The 8,692-nt window shown below is 36.2% G+C and overlaps 2 protein-coding genes and 1 long non-coding RNA gene across 4 annotated transcripts in view; 1 reads left to right on the forward strand and 2 right to left on the reverse strand.

The window, feature by feature from the left end:
• Positions 1-259: 259 nt before the first annotated feature.
• Positions 260-1,349, forward strand: LOC104822817. The gene is made up of 2 exons (XR_773256.1): positions 260-802; positions 971-1,349. It is a non-coding gene; the product is annotated as an uncharacterized LOC104822817 (long non-coding RNA).
• LOC104822815 (type IV inositol polyphosphate 5-phosphatase 7-like) lies at positions 1,188-3,754 on the reverse strand. Its single transcript, XM_010554165.1, has 7 exons — positions 3,399-3,754; positions 3,214-3,307; positions 3,026-3,136; positions 2,374-2,928; positions 1,937-2,200; positions 1,618-1,807; positions 1,188-1,503 (listed from the first exon to the last, which is right to left on the reverse strand). The coding sequence occupies exons 1-7, from the start codon at positions 3,496-3,498 to the stop codon at positions 1,486-1,488; spliced, it is 1,332 nt and encodes a 443-aa protein (XP_010552467.1). The 5' UTR covers positions 3,499-3,754; the 3' UTR covers positions 1,188-1,485.
• A 3,195-nt stretch (positions 3,755-6,949) lies between these two features.
• The window catches only part of LOC104822818, a 3,827-nt gene continuing 2,084 nt past the window's right edge, over positions 6,950-8,692 (reverse strand). For both annotated transcript variants that reach the window (XM_010554167.1, XM_010554166.2), the window contains exons 4-5: positions 8,040-8,692; positions 6,950-7,575 (exon numbers count right to left, since the gene is read on the reverse strand). In XM_010554167.1, the coding sequence (XP_010552469.1) occupies positions 7,546-7,575; positions 8,040-8,692 (683 nt within the window). In that variant the 3' untranslated portion in view covers positions 6,950-7,545. The remainder of the gene's footprint in view (positions 7,576-8,039) is intronic.

Here is an 8,692-nt window from a genome sequence, read left to right on the forward strand (position 1 = left end):
TTGGCTTATTAGGGGAAAAACAATGTTGTCACGTTCAATTTGTCGGACGTGCAAAACGGAACTAAATTAATTTTCCCTAAATTAATCGAATCTAAATTGAATATAAAGATAATTTTTTTAATTCTCCACTCGTTGTAATGTAAAAAAGAAGATAATTTAAAGAAATAATCGAATAAAAATAAACAGTTTATGGATGGTCCAAATAAAATCTAACTATGCTATATCTCTCTATATATGTGTGTGTGTGTGTGAATCAGTTTCAAGTTAGAAAATGATGTGTAAGAGACAAGGTTCTATTGATTTACCGTCAATTTATCTTTTATTGACTACTACACATTAGACTGCAAGTGTTGGGCTCCATATTTGGGCTTCGTAAATGGGCCATAATAAATGGGCCGGTGGTACACAGCCGTGGGAAACCATTTCAAAATTTTAAAACTCGGAATTTTCTTTTCTTCCCTTTTTTTTCCCCTTCTTTCCAGTTGTCGAAAACAGCGGCGAGCTGAGGATTTATGGCGGGAACCGATACGCTTCCCCGCTGAAAAATCACGAGGAAGTAAGATCCTTCACTCTGTTTGTTCACCGAGAAAGAGAATTCTTGAGGTGTTGGATTGAAAAACGGTGGGGGGATGGGAGGAGTGGAAGCCGAAACTTCGTAAATTCGGGGGGATTCCAGGGCGTATGCTTTGGTGTTTTGGTCTCGGGACTCGAGTAATGTAGGATTCAGCCGCTGATTCCTGTTGTTCAACCTTCATTCCCTCGGAAACCAGAGAGGGGGGATTCTGCTGAGTGCTGATTCTGGGTAATGTTTTTTTTTTTGTACATAATGGAGTATCATAGATAATTATCATCCTGATTCCGGACTCCGGCCATGTTGTCATGAGTTCCTGGATTATCAATTCAGTTTCCAAGAATCGAATAACGTAGGATGATGCGACGATTCTCTGTAACCTGATTTTCATTCTCTCAGTAGCCATTGAGAGATTGTTTTGTGGTTATGCCTTTGAATCGGAACTCTAGAACTCGCAAACATCAAAATCCTCATTTGGAGCACCTGGAGGTTTGGTTTCTTACATCGGATTGTGTTCGTCCGTACAACATGTCGCATCCTGTTCACTCATTTTGAATCTTATTTACAATTTCATTGCAGAGATTTGTCTGGACAGGATCTTTGTGGTCATGAAGTGGATGCCCTTAAGTTATGCACCATGTCTCTGTAAGTATCATCACTACATATACCGATTCCAGCAAGTATTAAGGATCGCTCATGTTCAGAGGCGACGAAACAGTTTCCTATCCTTTTATCATTTTACAGAAAACCCTTCAAATCTCCACTGGAACGCCGAGAGCAATATAGAAAAGTAAATGTGATCCATCATGTATATGTGTACATATACCTGCCTTTTCCTTAGCCAGTCAACAATCCTTGTATTCCATATGCTGTGTTCTCTAGATAAAGAAAATCAACAGGGTTCCTGTTTCTCCTTAGCTCGAGTCCGAATCCTGAAATGTTGTACCGATTAGAACAAGTGTTACTGTTTGTTTTTTGGGACGTAAGATGTTAGATTTTGTGGATGACCATGAAAAAGCGTATGTATTCCAAGAGCAAGTGCTTACTGCTTGTTCAAGAGCCACTATATCGAGAAGCATGTTCTGCATAGGGGTAACTCTCGAACTCTCATGCTTTCTGGCTTCTACATGAGTAGAGAATAGTGCAGAAACGGGTCGGTGATCGGAAAACCTGCTTTCGCTTCGAGAGTAGGAAAGCTGTTTCACCCCTTTCCCATTCCACAGGATTCTATCACACCTGAATACATACATACATACATATATACATAAATATTTACACCCGCGTGTTATTTCTATTGACTTGATCATACGATTGAGAATTTCGTGGCGAAACCATACATATTGTATATAGGGAAAGCAAACATACCATGCTGGGGTTCTCTGTTTTTCTCCCGTTCTGCTTGCGAGGCCGCCTGAGTATCTGTCGAAATTTAACGAACAGTATTTGTAGGTCGGAGGAAACTCTATGTCCCCTTCTGTCCAGCCTTGGAAAACTCCTCCTTCTTCCTGTTCCCGTCGTAATTGATCAAACCGTTGCAGCGCTTTCCAGTCTTGCCTTTGCACTAGACGCCTTGCTAAATCGTCTTCCATGCATAACCTGTAGTTGAGGTCCCCGAACCAAAATATCCGGCTACTCCACATCACAACATATTAAGGAGATTAGATGTATTGATTGGACTTTGTACCTTCTCCTAAGTGTTTTTCTTTCACCTTGTTGATTTTCCTGTTTACGAAATTTTTCTTCTGTTTTTGCAGAGTAAGCTAGTTTTTGTATTTGTGTTTGCTTGAGGACGGGTGACTTACTCGTGTGCCAAGATGGTGAGAGGTCTGGTTTCGTCTCTCGAGGATCTTGGGAAGCGAGTTCTTCGGAAAATCTCCAAGACTTGGTGGTTCCTTTTCCCTTCATCGCCCTTCTTCTCCCCTGAAGCCAAATGGGCGGTGATGAAGCAATAACTGGTCCCTTCTATCGATAAGCTTATGGATATGGAACCTTTGTTTCCCAGGTAACCCATCAGACCGCAAGCCACCGGACAGAACTTAACGTCGGAAACTTGAAACCTCCTGAATACTTCGTTTCTTATCCACACGCTCAAAAACACGCCTACCATCTTCTTGCTCGCCAGCAGTTTGTATTTGCTTTCCCCAAATAGATTCTCATCCTGGGTTCTTCTCGATCTTTCTCTTTTCAGGCTCCCTGCTCGTGGACTGCTCGAGATGTGATTCAGCATTGGTGCCAACCATGGACAACCATATCTGTAGTTCAGAGCCTTCGCTATCAGCAGATTCCAGTTCTTTGCTTGCCTCGTGTCTTCCACACCGATGACATTCTGTGTCTTTAAAGGTACAACCTCTTGAAATCTTCAAAAAAAACATAACCACTGTTTGAATCATGGTTTCTCTTTTCATTTGTACTTAGAAAGGAAAAAACAGACCTATGATTTCATGTGTGACATACCCGAGAACATACATATCAGCCCCATTCCGCAGATTCAGCCACTCGTCTAAATCCACCGCTAGACTTCCCAATGGAGATCTTCCCCCTACATTCCATGTCCCAATGAATATCCTGAAACATAGACCGGGCTTTTCACTTTAGTCTAGATAGAAACAGACCAAACTGATCGGTAGGCTTTGGGAACTTGCCTTAACTCCTGGCTTAGACAGCAGGAGTCTGTCTCTTTCAGTACACCACGACCATTATCCATCAATCCTTCCTCATTCAGTACCTGGGTGCTATCTGCAGAAACAGAATTCATGGGAAATCACACTGAGAAACACTCTTTCAAATAGGGAAAAAATGAAACAGAGGGATATATCAAGAGACCAACCCGAAATGTCACGCGTCAGTTGATTCCCAGCTTCCTCGTCGTTCCTTGTGAACCATTCCTGAAACATTTGAGATCCCGACCTCTTGGCCTTCCCATTCATCACTTCAATTCGAAGGATGAATCCATTCCATAACCGTCTCTATACCGCCCTTGTATCGATTCTTAACTACTTGCCTCAAAGAAAACAGCAGAGAAGTATCAATTTTCACTGTGCTTCATTTGATGTATCTTGTGGTTCTTTGAGGAACAGGAGGAGGAGCTAAGAGGAAGTATTATATATATATAAGGTTCAAGGAACAGGTAAATGGTTGAATTAGATTGCTTCAGGAGATAAGAAAAATAAGAATACACACACACACACACATATATATAGTACATATATGTGTGTGTGTATATATATGACCCTTCACAAGCATCTGACTTTGTTTGATGATCAAAGTTAGGTGGTTGGTGCTGATCACGTATGTCCCATGAATTTCTACTTTGACAGTGAGAGGATTTAATTATTCACATCTTTTTTCTTTGGGACCAGTATGTAAACTTCTGGACCGAGATTTCACCGTTCATCTCGTTAAAAAAAAAAAAAGAGGCGATATATAGTCTACCATTTACTAAGACATTGCGGTAAAATTGAAAAAAAAAATCATTATCCAAATTTGGATAATCTAGCGACACGAGAACATTCAAAACATGTTCTTATCCCGATTTTAAATCCAAACGTGACGAAATGATATTTATCCGGATTTTTCGATATTCTAGGAGATGTAATTGAAAATCCTGGTGAGCTTTCGAATTATAAAAAATTTGAAAAAAAGGAGGAAAATTATTGGTATGTGCTTATAGGATTAAAGAGATATATGAGATCTCATATGGGTTGAATATTAACAGGTTGTATGGCATGAAGATTCTTGGATCCATTCTTGTTTTAATGCTTTTGTCATAATATTGAGACTAAATGCCAAAGATGTCTCCTTCGATAGCTTCGGACATTGACGGATACTCACAGTATGAGATTGAACTTTCGTGGACCACTCGTGTATATATATATATATATACACACACACGAAATGATTAGTTGGTACAAGTGTAGATGTATCAAATATATATATAGAGAATATTCTAAAATATTATCATAATCTTGTTAGAAAAAAAAATTGAGAACATATAAAAACGGATTAAAGTTCGAAAAACACATAGATTTGTAGAAAACGTTAAGAAATCCGGGTATGAATCCAAGGTTTGTGATCATTTTTGTAAAAATGTTATTTCGTCTCTACAGATTAAATGAGATTTTTTCGGAATAGATTTTTTTAGCTAACAATGAAATTACACGATTTCGAATTATCCTTACAAAAATTATCATACAAAAAATTTGTTTTATAGAAAATTGACATTAAATCTTGGAGAATATTTTCATTCTTCTTTTTCCATGTCTTATGTAGTGATATTATTTATAAAAATTAATAGTTATATATATTAAAGTGCATAATTTTTCATTAAAATCCAACCATAACTTTCGTTACAAGAAAATTTATGATCTTTCAAATGAAAAAGATTATTAAAAAACCTTTAATATACCATTCCATTCCATTCCATGCAACTCTAAAGTATCCAACAAATATTACCTACCATTATATTTCATACATACAAATATTGTAATTCTGCATCACGGTGATGACGTGGAAAATCGGCGATCAAGAATTGCATACGGTTAGTCCATAAGACACGGTTTCATCTCTCCTTTTCTTCTTACACGTTTGCGATTATTGATCATTTCATATCATTACATTACATTGCAAAGACGACAAGGGGATATAAATTATTGAAGGAACGTAACTTTCATATTAGATTGGGGAACACTCTACGGGAGGAAGAGCTAAGAGATAAGACGATGATCTTTGCATGGTGCATGTCGGTATCATAAGAGAGTCTTTATTTTTATTCTTCGATTATTATTTATTTCTTACGGTGAGAAAATTAAATTCGAAAAATAAAATGAAATCGTAGAAGGAAAAAAAAACGTCTGAAAAGCTCTGAACAGCGAGCTGCGCCGTTTTCTTGGAAAAGAAGCAACTTTTCGTCTCCTCAATAACTTATTTCACTACACGAACAGCTCTTTGATCTCTTCCTCGTACTTGTTGAGTTCGATCGCTACAGCTCTTTGATCTTTTCGTCTCCTCAGTAATTATTAAGGTTTAGTCCCGAATTCCACCACAAAAGCTAGCTTAACAGTGGAGGTTTGATCTTTACTTATATATTGGTCCAAATCCCTATCTTTTTCTAATGTGAGACACTTATCAGATTGCTATCAAATGGATTGTAATCCAATCCGACCCAACAGTAAATATAGTTGGGTTGTTTGTTTGGTTCATTTCAATTTCAGGAGTTTAGTGGATTTTTAACCCTTGAATAAAGACTATGGATGAACCATTATACGCCTTAATTATATAGTCATTTGGTTTTGATTCATAACGGAACCGATTCTAATCAAATAACGCGTATCGAATTTATATGATTTCCTTAGAATCGAAAAAAAGAATATGAACCGGAAAAAAGGGGGGAAAAAAACTCTGAGAAATTAAATCCTATTTTACACAAACTTTTTAAAAATAATAAAATTAAATACTGAACTTTTATACTACTTATAAAATCTATCATGAAATTAAACTCTAAACTTTTAAACGATTACCAAAAACCACCATGACATAATGATTTTTGGATACGGTTTGAAAGTTCAAATTTTAATGTAGAAGTTAATAAGAGTTAATTTATATTTTGAAAATTTTATTGTTGGTTATTCATCATAGATTTTTTTTATATAAGTTTGTGTATTAATATGTGATTTAAAAAAGAAAAACGGATTTTTTTGGAATATAAATATTTTATATATAAAAATCGAATCTAAATATAAATCGAATCTAAGTGAATTCAATATAAACATTAAATGTACATAGTTTTCTAAAATAAAAATAATTAAATCTAAATATAATCAAACCGAATCCGAACATAATTCGATATAAAAATTAAATGAATATAATTTCCTTAAAATTAGAAAAACCAAACGTAACTGAATATAAAATAATAGAAAAAAATAAATAAATAAATAAATTGAATACTTATCAATAAAAGTTGAACTGAATAGAACCGAACTAAATCTAAACCAATATAAAAAAAGCTAAATATATATTGTTTTTTCTAAAATATTAATTCAAATTTTTTATAGTATAAGTTTGATTCAGTTGAATTAGAAATTGTGAAATATCACTAATATATTGTTATATGTACCTTTAATCACAAATATTATAGACATAGATTAACTGATTGATTAATTAATCTAGTTGGACTAATAGGATTTAATTGGATATCATGGGTCAAACACATATAATTTTAACATACTATTAATGGTTTTGGTTAATAATTCAATCCGTTAAATCATATAATCTTAAATGGATTGACATTTTCACTTCTCTTGTTGTGCTTGCAGCATGGAGGAAGACAGTTTATATTGAGAAGACACCCATGAGAGCGTTATGGCCCCCCAATGCATTCATCCCTCCCCCCAAAAACACCTCAGTTATCTATTTCTTTGCTGAAAAAAATAAAATAAAAACAGAGAGAATGTCCGAAATGTTACAATCTCAATCTAGAAAGATTGATAATATTTTTAATGATTAAATCAATCTAAAAATGGATGTCCCCTCTCTGTCTGTACCCTCATGTGGTGTTTCTGAAAATGGAAGTAGACCATGAACTGTCCATTTCTCCAAACCAGATGAATCCTCCAAAACCATGTTTGATCTATGATCACTGATGATGAGTCAAAAACATTTGACATGGACAGAACACAGATCTTACCAGGTTTTCTGTCAGTTTTTGATCATTGAATCACACCACGTACGTTTAGAACAAACAAACCAATCAAACTGAACAAACCCCATATGTGGTGTCCCTCTCAAGACATCAATATATGGCTCTGCTTCTCCCCCTCCTCTCTGTATCTCTCTGCTCTGTCCCTTGGCTGTGCAAGAGAGCATAACCAAGAAGCTCAACCCTGAAAAAGCTTAATACATGATTCCCGAACCGAACAGCCAGCTGATTACCAGAGTTCCATTGAAGAAATCTGTTCTCAGAAATCTGATTTCCATTTCTACCATCTCTTCACAGACACGGAGATGAGCTGCACGTTTCACAAACACAGTAGAATCGATTGGACGGAGAACAGATTAGAACAACAATGAAAACACAGAACAAGAAATGTATTAAAGTTGTTTAGCCGAATATGATATAATTCCATGCTCTATAAGGAAGATTACTCAATGTTTTTAGTTGTAAAACTAACTAAAACACTTTGAAAGGGGAAAAAAGAAACCAAATAATGCAATTTCACTGTTCAAAACACGGAAGGAATACATATTAGTCTTTACCAAAAACCATGGAGTTTAGAAATTTCAATGGAAGAATACCATACCTATGAGCCATCTCACTATGAAGGAATTCTGATAGTCCACAACATTCGATGGACCAATGATGCATGGATGCAGTAAAATTTGGTATTCCTTACTCACATTTTGGTTATGTGAACAAGAATACACATGCATAACTATCAACCTGTCTTGTAGGTATATATAGATATATACTCACCTGCCGGGCGACCTGGACTAGCCGCCGAGCTCCCCTTGATGATTCATTTGCCTCTTGCCCATCATTTTCTTTCTCCTCCACCTTCCCCTTTGCCGGAGAAATATTATCATCATTGTCACTTAAAGGTCTCTTCTTCCTTTTCCTTTGGAATGTGTACTTCAGCACTCTATTTCCATCTACTTTCCTTTGAGACTCATTGATTTCACCCGATACACCATTAACTGGGTTCACATCAACCATCTCAGACCCCATTTTGGTCGATGAAACCACTCTGTTTCCACATTTTACCAACGCATCTTTGTTTTCTGATTCCAAGTCTTTTTCTGCTCCAGGTTTTGATTGATTTGTTGCCTTCGAACTGACAGTAAGATTAGTGGTTTCTGAGATTGGAGTCAACCTATTGTCCAAATGAGGAAGCGACTTAATCTTATCCTCTTTTTCAGGGACTTGTGCCTTATCTTCATCAACATTTCCATTAACGTAGAGTAGAGTAGATTCTTGACAAGGAATACTATCCAAAATCTTCATGTTCTTGTTCCATTTTCCATTACGAATGATTGCAATCTTGTCGATGTATTGAGTTCTCTTATGCTGCAAATGTTCTTCTAACCCTTTGCAGGCTTTCATTGCATCCCCGTCCTCACTCTCTTCCG

This window comes from Tarenaya hassleriana, unplaced genomic scaffold (genome assembly GCF_000463585.1).
Source record: "Tarenaya hassleriana unplaced genomic scaffold, ASM46358v1 Cleome379, whole genome shotgun sequence".
Lineage (NCBI taxonomy): Eukaryota > Viridiplantae > Streptophyta > Magnoliopsida > Brassicales > Cleomaceae > Tarenaya > Tarenaya hassleriana.

Coding starts and splice junctions, on each gene's coding strand:
- LOC104822815 (XM_010554165.1), bottom strand. CDS start 3,498: ATGAATGGGAAGGCCAAGAGGTCGGGATCTCAAATGTTTCAGGAATGG. Junction 2,929..3,025: donor GCTGATATGTATGTTCTCGG/GTATGTCACACA, acceptor TTTTTTTTGAAG/ATTTCAAGAGGTTGTACCTT. Junction 1,808..1,936: donor AAACAGAGAACCCCAGCATG/GTATGTTTGCTT, acceptor GTATGTATTCAG/GTGTGATAGAATCCTGTGGA.